Below are 21,733 nucleotides of genomic sequence, written 5' to 3'. Positions count from 1 at the left end.
GATATCCAGCTCCCATCCTATTTAAAGCTTTTAGGCTGTGAGTAATTTGAATCCCTAAAAGCCTTCAGCCTCTGAGCTCTCATCCCCAAAACCTTTGTGTGTATCACTTCTCTCTGGCCCTTCTTCATTGGTACTTCTGGGGCTTGTTAACTGTCATTAAATCTTCCTGTTAGCATGAAAATGCTAAATGTTGAAATGGTGGATACCAAAAGGAAACTTGTTAGATCCTTCGATTTTATTTCCTATAGGAGATTATCTTTAATTGGATCTTTGGCCTGTCCTTCTGAATTTTTACTTTTTTTTTCCTTGAGAGTACATTATTTTTCTAAGAAATGTCATTGTTATTGGTTGAACTTACTTTCACACAGGCGGTTTCCTACAAGAACCTGGTAATATTCCACACTGACATCTAGGTTACAGATGAGAGGCAGGCCCACATATTCTGTAAAGGACCGGAGAGTAAATACGGTAGCCTCCGTGGGCTCATTACAGCTGTCAACTGCCCCATCAGCCCCAAAACTGTCACAGACATCACCCACATGAACGCATGGGGCTGGGTGTCAATAAAACCTTATTCATGGACACCGAAATTTGAATTGCATAAAATTTCTGTGTCACGAAATGTTCTTCTTCGATTTCCTTCCCCCAACGATTAAGAAAGCTAAGAACTACTGAGCTTCCGCGTTAGTGAACACCTGGAGGAGCTGGGAGGGTGGGGCACCCAGGGAGGGGGGGCACCTCCTCGCCCCTCCCCCAGGCCTTGCCCTCCTTCCATTTGGCCGTTCCTGAGTTACTGATACCCTCCTCCCCGCCCAGCAAGAAGGGAACCTGCCAGGGCTGCCACTTTTCCCTGTGTCCCCAGCCTGCAGGCCCACACCATCAAGATTTTGGACTTGCTAAGTTTTGTGAGCCAATTCCTCAAAAGCAATCTCTCTCTCTCTATATATATATATATAAAATAAGTAAATAAACAATGTTTAAAAATATAAAAACCTTTCTCAGTGCACAGCCCACAGAAGGACAGGCCGTGTTCTGGCTTTGGACATGGGCCTTAGTTAGCTGTAATAAATACACAGAAATGCTCAGCAGACTGTTTACAGCGTGAGAAAAGGAGGTGCAGGTTCTATGGCAGAAATAGCCACTGATTAGGCTCCAGAATTTCCCGCCACGAGCCCCCGAAGTTTAGCGCCACAGCACAGACTCACGTTTCCGCCTCTAGCCCCCCGCCAGCCCCTGCTTTCAAAACACTCCAATCCAGCTGTCCCCTGGCATCACAACTGGAGCTCTCGTGGACGTCTCAGACTCCAGCGTCTAAACGGGCTCAAGTCCCACCCCCTGCCCCCGCTGTTTCCTCCCCTGTGTGCTTCGAGCCCATCCACGGTGCCCCAGCCACTCACATCCCAGGAGTCGCCTAGACTCTTCTTTTCACCTCACTCATTGGTAAGCTTGCGCCCTCCTCTCCAAACCCACTGCACACCCTCCAAAATGCATCTCCCTCTGCTCTATCCTCCCCAGATTTTTGGTTACAGTGGCAGAGATGAGTAGTTGCAATAGAGACCACATGGCCCTCAAGGCCTAAAATAGTTAGTTTTAAAATAGAATCCAGACTTTGTTAGTCCCCTCCTGTGGCCGTCAATGGTAACGCATGACACCAAAATAAAATCTCAACTCTTTATCAGAGCCTGCTTTTTCCCCTAACAATCTCCAACGAATGCACAACTTCCCCTCGGCCTAAATGGGCAAAGGTAGCGGTAACCACACCTTCTGACTCCATTTACTCTGTGGAGCTGTCCCCACGCGGACCCAAACCCGCGCCGTCTGGCTCCAGGCACGGGTCCCTCTCAACACCCGCACAGCAGCACCCTTCGCGCCACAGCTGTGCGCAGGCTACGGTCACACAGACTGGGGTTGTTCTGGGACGCCCGTCGGTGGTCTGCTGCCGATCAGAACGGGCTAAGGGACAGGCCAGCACACGGTCACCCTGGTTCCATGCTGCCTTCGTGTTCCCAAGACAGATCCCGGCGGCCGGGCCCATGGGACGTTTTTGTCTGCTGTTCCCAGGGGGTGTGTGACAGGATCTCTGTTCCTCAAGGTTTTGGTTTTCTACAATTTGCACCAAAATATCTCCTGAATTTTAGGTCCCCACGCCCTCGGCATGAAGGGTTCGATGGCTAGTGTGCTGAACAAGCAGATATAAAATTGAAATGGATTGAAATGTTTAATGGTGATGCATTTTGGGCTCTTTGTAGGGAACCACAGCCATTCGGTTCTCCTTTGGTGAGACCACATGAGGCAGTCAGACGCGGGGATTTAGGAATAAAACCCCCATCCTAAGGGATGCATAAAAAGGCTCATAAAGGACCAATTTCCATTAAAAAATTATCTCTATGTAGTCCCCTGATTCTCAGACTACTTTTGATAGATTTTAACAAATATGTGCTCTATCTAAGTTAGAATTTATAGTTTTATTTCCTTCATGATTTTGAACAGATCATTAGAAGATAAGGGAAAAAATAATAGGTCTTTTGCGGGTTAGTTTATGAGATGTGTTTACCACGAACAGGTGAGTTATGCACGTTACTAGATTTTGCATACTTTTTTCATACCTCTTTGTGCCATTATATTCACCCTCCTTTAACCCAAATTTATTCCACCTGGTCTAGTACGCTGTTCAGTTGTTTTTGTTAATAAGTACTTCATTTTGCCAAAAGAACAGTACAGAACTTCCCAGTCATTTAAAGGTCTAGAAATAACTTACTTGCTTTAGTGGAAACTTAGCTCTAATGAGAATTTGATAAATTCTAGGTTGTTGTAAACTAGACCCCATAATTCTTTTTTTTTTTGGCCTCGCTGCACGGCATGCAGGATCTTAATTCCCTGACCAGGGATCGAACCCGTGCCCCCTGCAGTGGAAATGCGGAGTCCTAACCACTGGACCGCCAGGGAGGTCCCGAGACCCATAATTCTTGTGCCTTGGTTTAAATCTGCGTACAGATTGTAAAGAGTGCAGTCAGATGCTAGACCCGCAAAGCCGGCTCTTATCACGCTACAGAACTAAACACAGATGCATCTTGGGCTTCAGGGATGCAGGCCGGGATGCACGCCGGAACGCTGTCCCACTGGCTGGGGAGGGGGCGGGCGATCAGGAGAGGCCTGCTACTCTAGAACCATCCAACTGCCCCCGGGACTACTATTTCCATTCTAAATTTAGAGTAGAACTTAATTGTTTCCATATATTAGTGAGGTCTTTTTTTAAAAAGAAACAAATGCTGAAGTCAAAATAAAAGAGCAGAGGGGTAACAGGAAATATACTGTAAAAATATTTAAATTACATGGAGATAACATTAAAATTACTCACAGACCCCACAGACTCTCCTCTGCAAAGATCAACTAGCTGTCCTTTCCAGAAAATATTGTTAGTCTTTTCTTCATATTTCCTAATATGGTTTTCTTGTTGCCAACATCTTATAATAAACCCTAGTGGATATAACACCAAGTAGCTAGATGTGAATTTTGCTGAGAGCAGACTACTTTGGATGTAATTCTTCCTGCCATTAAAATTTATTTATTTATTTATTTGGATTTATTTGGTCTAAAAAAACAAAGATTTTGGCAAAATATGAATGCATAAACTTATTTAGTAATATTTTCATAGATATTAAGGCATAGGTATAGGCATTTCATATCAAAGAACTTTTTTCAGCACCTTGTTTGAATGGTAATAGTTTTAGAATCTGTACCAGATATAAATATATCAAAATATGTGTTTAAAATCAGATTATCCATGTTCAGGGGCCTAAAATAATGATGGATAAATATTAGAGGAATAATGATAACAGCTACCACTTAACTGAATACTCTCGTGAACGCTCTACTGTACACTTCTTGTTATAAAGTAAGTGTAATTATCCCCGTTGTACATATTTGGAATCCGAGGCTCACAGAACTAGCAAGCAAAGTCAAAATTCAAACCCAGTTCTCTTTCATTCCAGTGCTCATGCTTTTTACATCACACAACTGCAATCTGAAGCAGGAAGAGTTGCAGGGATTATAATGTACTTCTTTTCCTTCTTTAAACTCACAAAACATGTATTGCATTTTATATTCATACACGGCAAAATTTTGAATGTTCGTTTTCTAAATTGCATTGGAAACAAATGATACTATAGAAAGATAAAAAAACGTGATTCCAAGATAGAAGAAAAAGAAACTTAATTCAAGAAAAATGGTAATAGGTCAGCTCCTGACCAACAACTAAAAATGTTAGATGGATAACTGAAATCCCATTTCTAAAGACATCAAAGAGCTGTGGAGGCAAAAAGGCTGAATTACCTAAAGTGTCTGAGGGAGAGCTCCTCCCCAGGGAGCAGTCTGTCACCGTGTGTCTCCTTCCCTGAGGGCGTATGTGGACTCTGGGCATGGGCTGAGGCTAGAGTCTCAGATGGGAGAGCACGTCTCCCTTCAATAACAAGGTCTCCCCCAGACACATGGCTGCCCTCCTCGTGACCTTTACCAGACCGTGGAAGCCACCTGGGGAAGGCAGGGGCAGAAAGAAGCCTCTGAAGGTGAGACCGAGTCTCCTAGTCTTTCAAGACTGAGGAGATAGAAACCCGTTAGGCTCTAAATCTGAAGCCCAGGAGAAAACACCTGAGGAATGGGAAGTAACCGAGGTTACGTAAGTCTTACTAAAATTGCAACCCGTCCCAACCCATTTCAATACCTGTTAGGACTGAAGTCATCAGCTACTCATTCTCACAAAGCAAATCCCTCCAAGGGAGATTCCTTGCTGGTGGAAGATGTAATCCAAACCTACACGGTTTCTTTATATATGATGTCTACATACAACAAAAATTACTAGATACGTGAAGAGACAGAAAAATGTGATCAATGATTAAAAAACAAACAACAGGTACAGGCTCATAAAAACCTCAACACTGGATTTAGTAGGCAAGAATTAGATGGAAAAACTGATGAAAACATGGAGAATTTCATCAGAAAATTGAAATGTATTAACAAGCATCAAATGGACATACTACATTTAGAATAAAACAGTTTTTGAAATTAATGATCACTAGATGGTTTAACAGAAGACTGGGCACAGCAGAAGACAGGTCACGTGAACTAAAACACACGTTAAAAGAAAGTATTCAAGTTGAAGGAGAGACAAAAAATGGACGAAACCTAGGATCGAATAAAAGACATACGTATGATTCGAGTCTGAGAAGCAGGAGAGAGAGGGAGAAAACTGCTAAGAAGCAATATCTGAAGAGATATTGAGTAAAAAATTTCCAAAGCTGATGAAAGAGATCAGTTCACAGATACAAGGAGCCCAATGAATCCAAAGCAGGACAAATATAAAACCACACCTATGCACATTGTGTTCAAACAGTGGCAAGCCAAAAACAAAGAGAAAAATTTTAAATGAGCCAGAGAAAGAAGACATGTCACCTTCATAGAAGCATGACTTTTCAGCAGAAACTACAGAAGTCGAAAGGTAATGGAATGAGAGTGTAAAGGCAAGACACAGATTGGGATTTGCAACACACACACAGATAGACAAACAGATACACACACATTTTTGACAATAACTTATATCCAGCATATATTAAAAACTCTTACAAATCAATAAGAAAAACACAGACCATACAACAGAAAAATAGGTCAAAAACTTGTAGAGGCAGTTTACAAGAGAAGATATACAAATGGCTGAAAAAGATGTTCAGCATCATTAGTAATCAGGGAAATACAAATTAAAACCACAATGCTAAACCTCTATGGACACCAGAATGACTACCATTAAATCAGTGGACAATACTAAATGCTGGTGAGGATGTGAAGCAATATATGTTGCTGGTAGGGGTGTAAGTTGGTTTGGCGTGTAAAAACCGCCAGTATCTAATAAAGCTACACATATACTGGATCTATTACCCAGCAATTTCATTCCTGAGCATCCAATGGAAATCAGGGCTTAATGTTTATTAAAAGACATGAATAAGAATGTTCACATTAGCATTATTCACGGTGGAAACAACTCAGATGTCCTTTAGGAGTGGAATGGAGGGACTTCCCTGGTGGCATAGTGGTTAAGGATCTGCCTGCCAAGGCCGTGGACACGGGTTTGAGACCTGGTCCGGGAAGATCCCACATGCCGCGGAGCAACTAAGCCTGCGAGCCACAACTACTGAGCCTGCGCTCTAGAGCTCGTGAGCCACAACTACCAAGCCCGTGTGCCACAAATACTGAAGCCCGCGTGCCTAGAGCCCGTGCTTTGCAACGAGAGAAGCCTGCACACTGCAACGAAGAGCAGCCCCCGCTCTCCGCAACTAGAGAAAGCCCGTGCACAGCAATGAAGACCCAACATAGCCAAAAACAAATAAACTAAAAAAAAAAAAAAAAGAGTGGAATGGATACGTGAACTGGGGTGTATTCAGACAAAGGAACACTGCGTTGAAAAATAACAATATATGCAACAGTGAATGAATCTCAAAAACATAATGCTGAGCTAAAGAACCAGCTGCAAAGAATATGTACTGTCTAATTCTAGAAGAGGTTCAACACCAGGCACAACTAATATGTGGTTTGGGAACTTACAACAGTGGATACCTGTGAGTATTGGCTGGGAGGAAGCAAGAGGGGATCTTATGGATACAGGTTGAGAATATCCGGTATCTTGATCTAGAGCAGTGGTGAGCCCCCAGGGCACTTTTGGCAATGCCTAGAGACATTTTTGGTTGTCATTTCCAGGGATGGTATGCTACTGGCATCCAGAGGTAGAGGACAGGGGTGCTGTTAAACATCCTGCAACGCACAGTTCAGCCTCCCACTGGGAGGTAGTCAACCCAAAATGTCCACAGTGCTGAGGCTGAGAAATCCTGATGCAGATAATGGTAACACGAGGGTAACTGAGAACGTGTACACTTTACTATACTTTATAACAAACGAAGTTAAAAAAATCAGGACTCTCACAAAAATAGCTATAGTTCCTCACTGAGATTTAGAAAACGTACATGAAACTTCGTTTCCATTTTATAAATAGTCTAATTTATTAAAGAGTCCTAACCACCTGAACTTGCCAGGAATTGCATTAAGCCTGGAAGAACTAGACTCTTTGTGTGCAGTCCCTATTAAATGGAAAAAAGTATCTACACCTTTCTATATAGCAGGAGATGCACAAATTAGAATCTGGGTTATCACAAATGGATATTTGTAGAAACACAATAAGGGTATATGGTAAAGTCCATACATCTGGGTTTCTCTTGCATCCACTACAATACAAATACAGAAAAATATACATGTACTTTTAAAAACAATAGTCTCATAACCTTGATTCCAAGGATAATAACTTCTTGCCATTAATTATCAACAAGACTTTTACATAAATTAAGGAATCTACTCGTCCCTTAAATCTTATTATCACCACACCCTGAGACATAAAAGTCACTTAGAAGGGTTGGGTAGGGCATGGGTTGCACAATTCTTTCCAGTCTCTTGCATAAACGGAACAGCTATACAAGCCTGTGTGGATCTAGCCAAACAGCCCCAGAAGGGCTGGAAGTGCTGGGAGTGTTGCAGCCTTAGAACGACGGGCACCACAAACTCGTGTTCTAGCTCTGGAGCAAATACCGTCCAGTTAACATCAGAGGTGATAGCGGCACAGAGACAAACCAGAGAAAAAGATGTTTCCCTCCACTTCACCGTTGGGCTAAGGTGCACGTGGTCAACCCAGGACCTCAGGAAGTCCAACTGCTGGGTGACTTTGCGTGAGATGCTGTCGTCTAAAATCCAAACACCGATACGTACTTGAGGAGGATTTTACAATGTAAAGTAAAATTAATTAATAACTAGAAATCGAGCATTCCCAAACCATCAAGGTCAACTGGCTGTAATAATCACTGAAATAACTCGAGTGAAATATCACTATTGGGCAACAGAGCATATTACTGTTTCTTCACAGATGACTCCTCATGCAAATAGCTGGAATCTAATCAGCAGGAGTCTGTGAATTCATAATCACGGGATATCACCTTGGGCACTCAGTCATATCAGGCTTGGCCGTGAAGAGCTGCTGCAGAAGCCCATTCAATGGTACTGGGAACTGACTCACCCCGTGCAGCGCTGTCTAAACTCTCGAACTGGCTGCTCAAGGTAACATTCAGGGACCATCTCAGAAGTGCTGGGTAGTCAGTGACTCACTTGTACTGTACTAAATGCTAGGCTCTGACTCGGCGTGAACCCTGTTAGTTGCTGCTGACACTACAGGTATTTGAATAGACGCTCACACTGTGAGTCACCTGTTTGCTGTACAGAACACCAATCGGCAATGTTGCCAGTTGAACAGTGATTCACGTTAGAATCGTAATGGGACCTGACTTGATACGTGTGATTTCAAAACTCAGTTCTGCTGGACTGGCTTGGGAGCCTGCTAGAAAGTCACTCCCCGCTTAATGCCCTGGATTTCTGTCTAAGAACATGTGTCCAGAGAGGCAAAATCAAGGGTAAGACATCGCGCTCACGACTGGAGAGGACCATGGCTTCCTTCTTCAAGGACGCAGGCACAGTTCCTATAAGTGCCTTCCCTGGCAGACACAGCATTCCTGTAAATAACTTTGCAAGGCCAGACACGCACGTGAAAGGCTCTGCCATGTAATTTCTAAACTGCTTATGTGAGGTCTGGACCTTTAAGCCACCAGCTGCGTCTGTTTGTGAAAGGTGAATGTCATTAGACGGCCACGTGCAGAAATGAAAAAACAGCAGAACTTTCGGAAGTGCTGTTCAAGTGTCTGGAACGAAACCAGTCACCTGGCAATTGCATTAAAATAAGAACGCTTTTTTTCCTTTTTCATGCTTGCTTGTCTACAAAATCTGGAATAATAAAATCTCCTGGTATGTAATCTTGAAAGACTTTCCTAAAAAGCTCTCTTACAGGAACCTTCAATTTTTAAACATTTAAGAAAAGCTCAAAACTGATTTCTAATGTAAAACCGCTGCAAGGGATTAACAGAATATGCAGCCAAATGTGGGACCTTAAATTCTAACGCTGGCTCTACCTCTTGCTTGATCTGGGACCTTCCCATACCTCAAACAAGTCATGTGGTCATATCTTCTGATGTGAGGGACCATGATAAAGTGGTCGGCCAGCAGTAGCCACATTACAGCCCGGCCTTTCTTATGTCGCTGATATCACATGCTTGTATATTTTTTCCTTATATCATACCTTCTGGTTTCCTATTTGTTAAAGGTTCATAAATCTGCAGTAAACAGGAAATCACCTGTGTGGTGTATAAGAGGCCTGGGCAGAGTCAGAAGACCTAATTCTAATCCCATTTAGGCCTCTATTTAGCTGCAGATATCTGACCTTTAACCTCTCTGAATGTTTCCTCACCTGTAAAGTGAAGGAGGTACATAAGTAATCTGACTTTTATCATTCTATGTTTTTGATATCAAGGGCATTTTGGCTAAAATGTTTACAATGATCTTAGAGAAGTTAGCATGTCTAGCTCCTAAGTTTCCACACTCTCTTAAGTAAAACTGACTCAGGGCAATATTTTAATGCAGACATCGGATTTTCTGTATATACCATGACCTAATACGTAGTTTTAATGCGTATCTGTTTTACAAAGTGAAATATTTTTAAGGTTAGAGATAATTTTCTTAAAATGCTATTTGAATCATTGTATATACTTCATAATTATTTGAAATAAAAGGGCCCAGATGATGTAGAAATGTATTGTTTTTAAATTTAGATACTGACATAGAAAACATTTTCTATTTTTCTAATTTTGACGGACATCTTCTATTTCATCACGTATACTCTTTATAACAAACAAAATGTGCATTTTGTTCCTGATCTTTTAATTTTGAAGTCTACTTAGCCAATTTAGCACCAATACAATAACAATAGTAATAGTAACTTTTGTTTGGTATGTGTCAGAGCTCTGCTGTATTAATTTACTGAATGCTGGCAGCCAACCTGTGAGGCAGGTATTTTTCTTATCCCCATTTTACAGATGATAAAACTACGGCACCGAGAGGTTAAGCAACTTGCCCGAGGTCACACCGCTAGGCTGAGATTTGAATCTAGACAGTTACTGAGTCCAGGGCTCTTACCCATTAGGCAATATTGCCCCTCATGTGCGATACTGATACTGATACAAAAGACGCCACTTAAGGAACAGGAGATAAACCGGACGAAACCCAGTAGAAAATCAGGTTGTGAGCAAAAAACTAAGAGTTTACAGATAGAGTCTTTCCATGACACAACTCCTTTGCCAAGTCTGGGGAGGAATTCACACTATTTCGTGAACTCGGACCCCTGTTTGGTCAGTTCCACAATCTGGAACCACCAGAAGTGAAAGAAGCCAAGCCACGCAGGGGCCCTGCGACCTGCGCTCCAGAGGAGGGGGGACTGACCCAGGACGGTAACGAGACGGTGCAGAAGCTCCCCGCCTCCGGGGCCACCGCGAGCTCCCGCGGGCGAGTGACTGCTGCTGGCCGCCCGTGGACGAGGGGCGCTCCGCCCGCGCTGCGGGCACCGGCTGCGGTCGCCGCAACCCGCGCCGTCCGGCCGATCGGCTGGGCGGGGGCGGACAAAGAGCGCTCGGCCTCCGCCGGATTCTCCCGAGGAAGGGATGTAGGAGCTAGTTCCCGCGGAGCGCCCGCCCCCTCCCGGCCAGAAACTCGGCCTCGGCGCTCACTCCTCCACCCGGCCCGCCTAGGGGGCGCGGGGGGGGCTGAGCTGCTGGCGGGGCCGCGTCCCCCGCCCCGCGCCCGCGTCCTTCGCCGCCGCCGGGCTCGCTCCGCGCCGCGGCCGCCCGCCCGGGCTCTCTCTCCTCGGGCGCTGGCGACTCCCGGAGGCTCTCAAAGCCGCTCGAGTCCCCGCGCGCTGCCCCTCCCCAGACCCCTCCCCCGCCGCCCATCCCTTCCCGCCCACTCCCCCCGCCGCGGGAGGGCCCCGGGCGCACCAGCCAAGCCGGCCGGAAGCCCGCCGCCTCCGCGACCCCTCCCCCGCCCACTCCGCCCACCCCTGGGGGAGGGGGAGTCGCCGCGCCCGCCGAAGCCCAGTCCCTGCCGCGCGCCGCCGTCCCGGAGGTCCCCGCAGCCCGGGCGCCACACTCGTTCCAACTTCCGAGCGCAGCCCCGAGAGCGCGGAAGACTCAATCACCGGGTTCCCGCAAGAAAAATACCCGCGGCGCCCGCCTCCCCCCCCCCACCCCCCTCGGCTCGGGCAGAGCGTGGGGACGGTTCTGTCCATTCGGTTTTCCGAGCTTCAGTGGCGACACCGAGTCAGGCCCCCGGGGTCCGCGGCGGGCGCCCGCTTCCCGCCCGACTCCTCGGGTCCCCGCCGTAGTGGCGCGTCTCCGCGGCGATTCCGGGAGCGTCTCCGCTTCCTTCCCACCTGCGCTCAGACCGCCCGCCTCCGGCGCCCGGGGTTTCCCAGGTCTGCTTCGGGTGTCAGTAGCCCACCCACTCGCTGGCGCCCGGCCACAGAGGTCGAACCGTGCGGACGCCCCGGCGGAGCCCCTTGAGACACGGTCACACCCCAAGCCCCGCACGCCCTGCACGCTGACCCGCTCCCGCCACCGTGGTCCAGCCCAGCGTGCGCGCCCCGCTCGGCCCCGGCTACCTCCCTGCCCGAGGCCACAGGGCGAGTCCGGGAGGGAGAACGGGGCGTTGAGGAAGTGGCTACTCACGCTTCCACGGTCAGCCCCGCGAGCCCGAGGGGGAGCTGCGGCCCGCGCGCCTCCGTCCGCTGTGCGCATGCGTCCCGCGAGTGCCTTATTTTTATGATAATTCTAGGTGCTGCCCTCGCTACGCCCGCGATCGCTCTCCCCGGCTTTCCTCTTTCTCTGGCTCTCCGTCTTTCCTGTCGCCTTCTTCTCCCCCCCGCCTCCCTCGCCTCTGCCTCTCCCCGCCCCTGCCTCCCCCCTCCCCGGCCGGGCCACCCAGGGCTCGCTTCCCTCCCGCGGCGGCGCGCTCCTCTGCGGCGGGGCTTGGGGCGGGGGTCCCCATCCATGCCGGGACCGTGGTTCCCTTCTTCAACCCCGGGTTAGGAAGTACCGAGAGTGTGGGCGCCGCAGACCCCCCTCGGCTCTCCCTATGCTTGGCGCGCGGGGGCCGAGCGGACCCCCGGCGTGCGGGAGAGCGCGCTGGGATCTTGTGAATGGAGCGGGCGGGGGGAGGCACCCGTGTGTGCGCGCGGGGTGCGCGGCGCGCCGGGGTGCTCGTACCCGGAGGGTCCGGCCGTGGACTCTCCGCCTCTGGAGGCCGGTCCCCACCATCTCCCTTTCCCTGGGGTGCTTCTCCAGCTCTACCCCCGCCCCACCCGGCTGCAGCCTCCGCCTCCGGAGGTACCAAACTGGAAAGGGGTTCCTTGCCCCCTCCCCGCCTGCCGGAGCCGAAGGTCCCACCTGGCTGGGTGGCGGGGGGGTTGGCTAACTCCCGACTCCGGAGTCCGGGGAAGGGGGAGACCCGGAGGGTGGCGGGAACCCCGCCGCCGCCCAGCTCTGCGGGCACGGAGCCCTGGAGCCCCCGGTGTGCCCTCGGGAGACGCGGTCTGACCTCCGGGCCGTGCGCCCGAGCTCGGCGGGCTAAACTGAAGCTGGAAGCCGACCTGACACTAAAATAACATCACGTCATTTCCTCCCTGGCCTCCCGAGCGCGCCGTAGCCGGGGGCTGGGGAGTGGGAGCGCGAGGAGGGGGCGGAGGCTCGTCCGCGGGAGGCTTGGAGGAGGGGCAGGAGAGCGATGCGTGAGTTCGAGAAGCGGCTTCGGGGAGGACGGGGGCTCCCCCGGCCCCGTTCCGTAGGCTCTGGGAGGAAGTGGCCCGAGAAGAGTAGCTTCGAGGGTCTCCTGGGGGGAGGGGTGTCCGGCGGGCCGCCGGCGCCTTTTCCGTGAGCGTTCTCGGCCGGGTCTCGACCTTCCCACCCGTCCCCCTACCCTTCTCCCCTTGCTGGCGGGATCCCCTGCTCGCCCCCACGTGGAGTGGGTCAGTCGGGGTTAGGGAGGAACCCGGGAAACTGGCGTCCCGCTGAGGCCGCGGATTGGGCGGCGGAGACCACAGTACTCACGGGCATGGGCGAGCTCTGCCCGGCGCCGGCGTCCTCTTCCCGGGGCAGGCGTCCCCCTGGGGGTCGGCCGGGCAGTGCCAGAGCTGCCCTGAGCAGGAGCGAGAGGCGGCCCGGCCGCTCCTCCTGGCCCGGCGCGAGCCCAGCGGCTGGCAGGGCGGGGAGCAGGAGAGAGAAGTCCGGGCGCCGCCGGGGAGCCCCAGGAAGGGGTCGCTGGAGAAGGTGAGCGAAGAAGCGCGCGAGGCCGGAGAGCGTGCCGGAGAGGAGGCCGAGCAGCTTCGGGGCAGCGGGCGAGCTTGGGAGCTGTGCAGGGCCGGGCGGGGAGGGCGAGAGGAGGGGGAGGAGAGAAACAAAATCACACACCGTCACTGTCGGGTCTCGCTACAGACTGAAGAGAAGGTGCAGAGTGCCAGTTACTGCGGCATTTCGAGGCATTACTTTCGGGGTGCAAGAGAAGGTCGGTGAGAGCAAAAGAAAAGGCCTCTGCTTAGAAGGGGAGATCCCCTTCTCTCCTTTCTCCCCTCTCTTCCCTGCTTCCCCTCTCTCCCATTCTCCCCCCACCCCTTTCAAACTCCTTGCTACTCAGAGTGTGGTCCCTGGGCCAACAGCTTGGATAATACCCAGGAGCTTGTTGGGAATGCAGAACCTCAGACCCTATCCTGACCTGGTAGTGCCCAGAGCTCTACCAGAAGTTGGTATGAGGTTACTAGGTACTTGTGATAGGTGTCCAGGGGAGGCTTGGATACAGGCAGAAGACTGAGGGGTCCTCAGGCTGGCGGAAAAGGGACTGGCGATGTGACTTTGGTTGTGCTGGGTGCGGGGGTCAGGGGAGACCAGGACTTAAGAGCACAGTCTGCAGGCCCCCTTTCCACACTCGCTGTGTCCATCTTATTTCCACGAACACAGGCCTTTCCACCCTCCACTTGTTGCTTGGGAGAGCTAAGCAGCCGAGGTTAAGATAAAAGTATTATTTTCTTGGAAAGCATAGGGAAACATTAATTTAGAAGTCAGAGGCCCAGGGGTCTAGACTCATCCTTGAAATGAACTCCATGGCAAACCTTGGGAGATTCTTTATTCTTTGAGTTGGTCTGATTCATTTACGAAGTAAAAGATTGAACTCAGTGGCTTATTAATTAATTTATTTATTTATTTATTTATGGCTGTGTTGGGTCTTCGTTGCTGCGCTCGGGCTTTCCCTAGTTGTGGCGAGCGGAGGCTACTCTTTGTTGCGGAGCGTGGGCTTCTCATTGCGGTGGCTTCTCGTGTTGCGGAGCACAGGCTCTAGGTGCGGGGGCTTCAGTAGCTGTGGCACGTGGGCTCAGTAGTTGTGGCGCGCAGGCTCCGTAGTTGTGGCTTGCGGGCTCTAGAGTGCAGGCTCAGTAGTTGTGGCGCACGGGCTTAGTTGCTCCGCGGCATGTGGGATCTTCCCGGACCAGGGCTCGAATGCGTGTCCCCTGCACTGGCAGGCAGATTCTTTACCCCTGCGCCACCAGGGAAGTCCCTCAGTGGCTTTTTAAGCTCAACCGCCTCGTTCAGGCTCTCGTTTTGGAGCTCTCAGGGCTTCTTGGTCCACTAATACTTAGTGAAGTTACAAACCGGAACCTAACTCAGCCAATCCAAACAACCCCCTCAAGCAAAACAAAAAGGCAATTTAAGCTGTTGGTGAAGAGCGAGAGAAGTGGTTGCCAAGAAAAATGAAGGTGGAGGCGGGAAGCCGCGAAGGCGAGGGACCGGGCGGCGAGGCGCGGGTCCCCGGGGCGCGGCTGCCGCTCTCCAGGGTCCTGACGGCGGGAGCGGCCTCGGGGGCTTGGCGCGGCCCCCACCCCGCTCGGCCGTGGCCGGGCCCGGCCTGCTTTCTTCCGCCGGTGGATGTCTTGTGGGAAGCGGGTGTCGGAGGGAACAAGGCAACCTAGCAACCCATTCTCATGCATGAGGCCCTTCCTGGGCCGCCGCCGGCCGCGTCGGCTGATTCGTCGTTCCCTCGTTTGTATGCTCCCGGCGAGAGTGGAGCTCGCTTTGCATTTCCGAGTAAGTTCACACTCTTTCGCTTCCCCTCATTACCTTTTCCTAGAGAACGGGGTCGTTCGCCCGGTATGTTCTTTCTCCGCGTGCAGACGGGCCTCTCCCCTCCCCCGCTCTCTGGACAGGCGCCGCGTTTATTTCAGGGGTTGGAGCTGGGAGCCCGGGAGGCTCCTGGATAAGCGCCAGCAGCTCGCTCGAGGGGGAAATGAGCGATTCGGAAAACGCTCGGAGCGGCACTCGGCGCCCAGCGGCTGTCTCCCGGGGAGGGCCGCCCGCGCCGCGCCCCTGGCCGGGGGTGGGTGGGAAGGGGGGCTCGGCCGCGGCGGCGCCCCTGGACGCGGGCGGGCCGCTGCTGACCCCGTGCGCACCTGCGGGGAGCGTGGGCCGTCGGCCGCGTCCGCTCCAGCGCGGCGTCCGTGGCCGCAGGCACCCCAGCGGACGCGGCCCCCGGCCGGAAGGACCGTATGCTAAGGAGGCCCAGAGAGAAGCGCCGCGGTCCCCGGCGGCCCGGAGTTTGACCGCTCCGCCCGCGGCCTTCCCGACCGGCTTCAGGCACGCGCTGCACGAGGCGGAGAGCGCACGCCCGGCTGCCGGGGCCCGAAGGGCACGCCCCCGGCCCTGCGTGGGTCCCGGCATTTGCGTCTCCAGCTCAGGTTTCCGAATGGTTTTCCGAGAACGTGTGAACCTGTAACCTGACTCTCCCCCTCCCGCCCCAGCCCTGCTTCCCGAGCCGCTTGATGCCCCTTGCTGGGCACGCTTCATTAGGCATCCCGCTGCGCTGCTGCGCTCCGAGACAGAGACGCTTGGGAGGGAAGCAGGGGAAATGTTCCGGCAGAAGGGAAGTCCCAGACTCAGCCCCAGAAACGCCAAGCCCGGCTCCTGTGCGTCTCCGGAGAAGTCCACCTTTTCCTCTTCCCTGGCGTGGTCTTTTCCCTCCGGATGAGTAGCCGGCTGCCCAGTTCTGTCTCCTGTCTCTGCGAGGGACGGAGGCTTCTCTGACTGGCGGGGCTGTGAAGCATGACAGGTGTCGGGTGCTGAAACGCGTCCACTTCCTTCGGTCGTTCTAGCAAGGTCAGAGCACGGAGTGTCAATGTAGCCCCAAAATTCGGTCTGAGCAGAGGACTTCAGCCGCCGGCGGTACTGATCACTCCAGAAAGCCCTGCCTTCCTTTCAGGCCAGATTCTAGTTGACGGTCTGAAAGTTTCAAAAACTTAGCCGCCAAAGGGAATCATCTGGGCATCCGTATTCCTGAAAGCACTGCTCCTTAGGGATCCGGGAGACTTAGGGAGTACCTTATTCTGATCGAGTGTCCACTCGTCTAGTTGATCATGTTGGTTATTGAACCATGCAGAGGAGAAAATCACCACACCCCTAATCAATACCAACAAAGTCTCACCCCTTTAAAAGGCAAATTGAAAATTTTTCATTCACCCCTAAATAGTACCCTTTCATAAAGGAAACCTCCATGGCAGAATTAACCCACTTTATTACCAAAACATTCTGAGAACTTTAGAATTAAAATCACAGTCAGAATGGAAATTGAAATTAGATTTAATTTTATGAGATGACCTATTTTTTCCTGAACTTTATTTTTAAAAATTCTATTTTGCTGTGGTTTAGCCGTACTATACATTTTAATTTTCTATTGTTTGGACAAGTCATTTTTCCACTTGGATCTAAGAATCTAATTCAGAGTGACTGAAAACTATAGAGGCAAATCTTTGCTTGTGCTGACTGTAAATCATGCAGATTGGAAAAGCAACAATAAATAAGACAAACAGACCATGGATACTAGAGTCACAGGTTAATATTAATTTGAGGCCAACTGAACAATTAATCAAACGTTTCTATTAAGGTTCACTTAGAATTTTAATGTTGCTAGTGAAAGTACAGCTGGTGAAAAGAGTACCTCTGCAGCTCTTAATTACTTCTGACTTCATTCTCTTAATAACTTTCTAAGGCTTATGGGGAGGTGTCATAAGGAGATGTGGAATGATGAAGCAAAGGTAATGAGGAAGGTGGGCCATGAACAGAAGTGGAGTGAACCAGAAATGAGGGCCACTTAGGTGACATGTGTGTGTGGGGAAGGGAAACACTCCCAAGCTCTATCTCCTCTATTTTTGCTGAGATAACGGGGCCTTCTGCCACTCTGCTGGTATTCCAAACCAAGTGAGGAGCTCAGGACAGGAGGTGGGTCTTTATTTGAATATATCCATATATTTATTTGAATTATATCCCAAACTGAACTCTGATTTTCCCCTCCAAACTTTCTCCTCCTGCAATCTTCACCGTCTCAGTAAATGGCAACTTGATTATTTTAATTCAGGTCAAAACCATTGGAGTATCCCTGACTCCTTTCTTTCCTTCATACTCTTCAGTCAAATCCAACTGCTTCTCATATTGTCTTTTTTTTTTAATCTACTTTTTAAAAAAATAAATTTATTTATTTATTTATGGCTGCGTTGGGTCTTTGTTGCTGCGCGCGGGCTTTCTCTAGTTGCGGCAAGCGGGGGCTACTCTTGGTTGCGGTGCACGGGCTTCTCATTGCAGTGGCTTCTCTTGTTGCGGAGCACGGGCTCTAGGCGCGCGGGCTTTCTCTAGTTGCGGCAAGCGGGGGCTACTCTTGGTTGCGGTGCACGGGCTTCTCATTACAGTGGCTTCTCTTGTTGCGGAGCACGGGCTCTAGGCGCGCGGGCTTCAGTAGTTGTGGCACGCGGGCTCAGTAGTTGTGGCTCACGGGCTCTAGAGCGCAGGCTCAGTAGTTGTGGCACACGGGCTTAGTTGCTCCGCGGCATGTGGGATCTTCCCGGACCAGGGCTCGAACCCGTGTCCCTTGCACTGACAGGTGGATTCTTAACCACTATGCCACCAGGGAAGTCCTGCTTCTCATATTCTCTTAACACAGCTGTCACTCTGTGTTATAGGCTGAATTGGGTCTCCCTCAAATTTGTATGTTGAAGTCCTGGAACCCCCAAGACCTCAGAATATCACCTTATTTGGAAGTAGGGTCGCTGCAGATGTACTTAGTTAGGATGAGGCCTTGCTGGAGTAGGATGAGTCCCTAATCCAGTATGACTGGTGTCCTTATAAAAAGGGAAAGTTTGGACACAGACAGGTGGCATCTTGAGGATTCTCTATGTATAGTATCATGTCATCCGCAAACAGTGACAGTTTTACTTCTTCTTTTCCAATTTGTATTCCTTTTATTTCTTTTTCTTCTCTGATTGCCGTGGCTAGGACTTCCAAAACTATGTTGAATAATAGTGGTGAGAGTGGAAATCCTTGTCTCCTTCCTGATCTTAGAGGAAATGGTTTCAGTTTTTCACCATTGAGAATGATGTTTGCTGTGGGTTTGTCATATATGGCCTTTATTATGTTGAGGTAGGTTCCCTCTATGCCCACTTTCTGGAGAGTTTTTATCATAAATGGGTGTTGAATTTTGTCAAAAGCTTTTTCTGCATCTATTGAAAGGATCATATGGTTTTTATTCTTCAATTTGTTAATATGGTGTATCACATTGATTGATTTGTGTATATTGAAGAATCCTTGCATCCCTGGGATAAATCCCACTTGATCGTGGTGTATGATCCTTTTAATGTGTTGTTGCATTCTGTTTCCTAGTATTTTGTTGAGGATTTTTGCATCTATATTCATCAGTGATATTGGTCTGTAATTTTCTTTTTTTGTAGTATCTCTGTCTATTTTTGGTATCAGGGTGATGGTGGCCTCATAGAATGAGTTTGGGAGTGTTCCTTTCTCTGCAATTTTTTGGAAGAGTTTGAGAAGGATGGGTGTTAACTCTTCTCTAAATGTTTAATAGAATTCACCTGTGAGGCCATCTGGTTCTGGACTTTTTTTTGTTGGAAGATTTTTAATCACAGTTTCAACTTCATTACTTGTGATTGGTCTGTTCATAGTTTCTATTTCTTCCTGGTTCAGTCTTGGAAGGTTATACCTTTCTAAGAATTTGTCCATTTCTTCCAGGTTGTCCCATTTTATTGGCATAGAGTTGCTTGTAGTAGTCTCTCATGATGCTTTGTATTTCTGTGGTGTCCGTTATAACTTCTCCTTTTTCATTTCTAATTTTATTGATTTGAGTCCTCTCCCTCTTTTTCTTGATGAGTCTGGCTAAAGGTTTGTCAATTTTGTTTATCTTCTCAAAGAACCACCTTTTAGTTTTATTGATCTTTGCTATTGTTTTCTTTGTTTCTATTTCTTTTATTTCTGCTCTGCTCTTTATGATTTCTTTCCTTCTACTAACTTTGGGTTTTGTTTGTTCTTCTTTCTCTAGTTCCTTTAGGTGTAAGGTTAGGTTGTTTATTTGAGATTTTTCTTGTTTCTTTTTTTTTTTTTTATAGATTTATTTAATTAATTAATTTATTTATTTTTGGCTGTGTTGGGTCTTTCTTGCTGTGTGGGCTTTCTCTAGATGTGGCGAGCAGGGGCTGCTCTTTGTTAGGGTGCGAGGGCTTCTCACCGCGATGGCCTCTCTTGTTGCGGAGCACAGGCTCTAGGTGCGCAGGCTTCAGTAGTTGTGGCCTGCAGGCTCCTGAGCGCAGCCTCAGTAGTTGTGGCACATGGGCTTAGTTGCTCTGCAGCATGTGGGATCCTCCCGGACCAGGGCTCGAACCCACATCCCCTGTATTGTCAGGCGGATTCTTAACCACTGCGCCACCAGGGAAGCCCCTTTTCTTGTTTCTTTAGGTAGGATTGTATTGCTATACACTTCCCTCTTAGAACTGCTTTTGCTGCATCCCATAGGTTTTGGATTGTTGTGTTTTTGTTGTCATTTGTCTCTAGGTATTTTTTGATTTCCTCTTTGATTTCTTCAGTCATCTCTTGGTTATTTAGTAACGTATTGTTTAGCCTCCATGTGTTTGTGTTTTTTACCTTTTTTTCCCTGTAATTGATTTCTAATCTCATAGTGTTGTGGTCAGAAAAGATGCGTGATATGATTTCAATTATCTTAAATTTACTGAGGCTTGATTTGTGACCGAAGAAATGATCTATCCTGGAGAATGTTCTGTGTACACTTGAGAAGAAAATGTAATCTGCTCTTCGGATGGAATGTCCTGTAAATATCAATTAAATCTATCTGGTCTATGGTGTCATTTAAAGCTTGTGTTTCCTTATTAATTTTCTGTCTGGATGATCTGTCCATTGGTGTAAATGAGGTGTTAAAGTTCCCCACTATTATTGTGTTACTGTCAATTTCCTCTTTTATAGCTGTTAGCATTTTCCTCATGTACTGAGGTGCTCCTATGTTGGGTGCATGTATACTTATAATTGTTATATCTTCTTCTTGGATTGATCCCTTGACCATTATGTAGTGTCCTTCCTTGTCTCTTGTAACATTCTTTATTTTAAAGTCTACTTTATCTGATATGAGTAGAGCTACTCCAGCTTTCTTTTGATTTCCATTTGCATGGAATATCTTTTTCCATCCCCTCACTTTCAGTCTGTATGTGTCCCTAGGTCTGAAGTGGGTCTCTTGTAGACAGCATATATATGGGTCTTGTTTTTGTATCCATTCAGCAAGCCTGTGTCTTTTGGTTGGAGCATTTAATGCATTCACGTTTAAGGTAATTATCGATATGTATGTTCCTGTGACCATTTTCTTAATTGTTTTGGGTTTGTTTTTGTAGGTCCTTTTCTTCTCTTGTGTTTCGCACTTAGAGAAGTTCCTTTAGCATGTGTTGTAGAGCTGGTTTGGTGGTGTGAATTCTCTTAGCTTTTGCTTGTCTGTAAAGCTTTTGATTTCTCTGTCGAATCTGAATGAGATCCTTGCTGGGTAGAGTAATCTTGGTTGTAGTTTCTTCCCTTTCATTACTATAAATGTATTGTGCCACTCCCTTCTGGCTTGTAGAGTTTCTGCTGAGAAATCAGCTGTTAACCTTATGGGAGTTCCCTTGTATGTTATTTGGCGTTTTTCCCATGTTGCTTTTAATAATTTTTCTTTGTTTTTAATTTTTGTCAATTTGATTACTATGTGTCTCGGCCTGTTTCTCCTTGGGTTTATCCTGCCTGGGACTCTGCGCTTCCTGTACTTGGGTGGCTATTTCCTTTCCCAAGTTAGGGAAGTTTTCAACTATAATCTCTTCAAATATTTTCTTGGGTCCTTTCTCTCTCTCCTCCTTCTGGGACCCTTATAATGCAAATGTTGGTGCGTTTAATGTAGTCCCAGAGGTCTCTTAGGCTGTCTTCATTTCTTTTCATTCTTTATTTATTCTGTTCTGTGGCAGTGAATTCCACCATTCTGTCTTCCAGGTCACTTATCCGTTCTCCTGCCTCAGTTATTCTGCTCTTGATTCCTTCTAATGTATTTTTCATTTCAGTTATTGCATTGTTCATCTCTGTTTGTTTGTTCTTTAATTCTTCTAGGTGTTCTTCAATTTTTCTAGGTCTTTGTTAAACATTTCTTTCATCTTCTCGATCTTTGCCTCCATCCTTTATCCGGGGTCCTATATCATCTTCACTATCATTATTCTGAATTCTTTTTCTGGAAGGGTGCCTATCTTCACTTCATTTAGTTGTTTTTCTTAGGTTTTATTTTGTTCTTTGATTTGGTGCATAGTCCTCTGCCTTTTCATTTTGTCTTTCTGTGAATGTGGTTTTCGTTCCACAGGCTGCAGAATTGTAGTTCTTCT

General features: G+C 48.5%; 1 protein-coding gene across 3 annotated transcripts in view; it reads right to left on the bottom strand.

Moving 5' to 3' along the window:
• The window catches only part of RGS20 (regulator of G protein signaling 20), a 77,872-nt gene that overhangs the window by 37,646 nt on the left and 18,493 nt on the right, over positions 1–21,733 (bottom strand). The window contains exon 2 of one of the 3 annotated variants that reach the window (XM_068525717.1): positions 13,068–13,377. The exons of 1 other annotated variant lie outside the window; for it this stretch is intronic. In XM_068525717.1, coding sequence (XP_068381818.1) covers positions 13,068–13,377 — 310 coding nt within the window. The remainder of the gene's footprint in view (positions 1–13,067; positions 13,378–21,733) is intronic. One more of the 3 variants, XM_068525718.1, reaches the window with a different exon arrangement.

Source organism: Eschrichtius robustus, chromosome 17 (genome assembly GCF_028021215.1).
Source record: "Eschrichtius robustus isolate mEscRob2 chromosome 17, mEscRob2.pri, whole genome shotgun sequence".
In the NCBI taxonomy this organism is placed as follows: domain Eukaryota; kingdom Metazoa; phylum Chordata; class Mammalia; order Artiodactyla; family Eschrichtiidae; genus Eschrichtius; species Eschrichtius robustus.
This window is presented reverse-complemented; position numbering and strand designations above follow the sequence as displayed.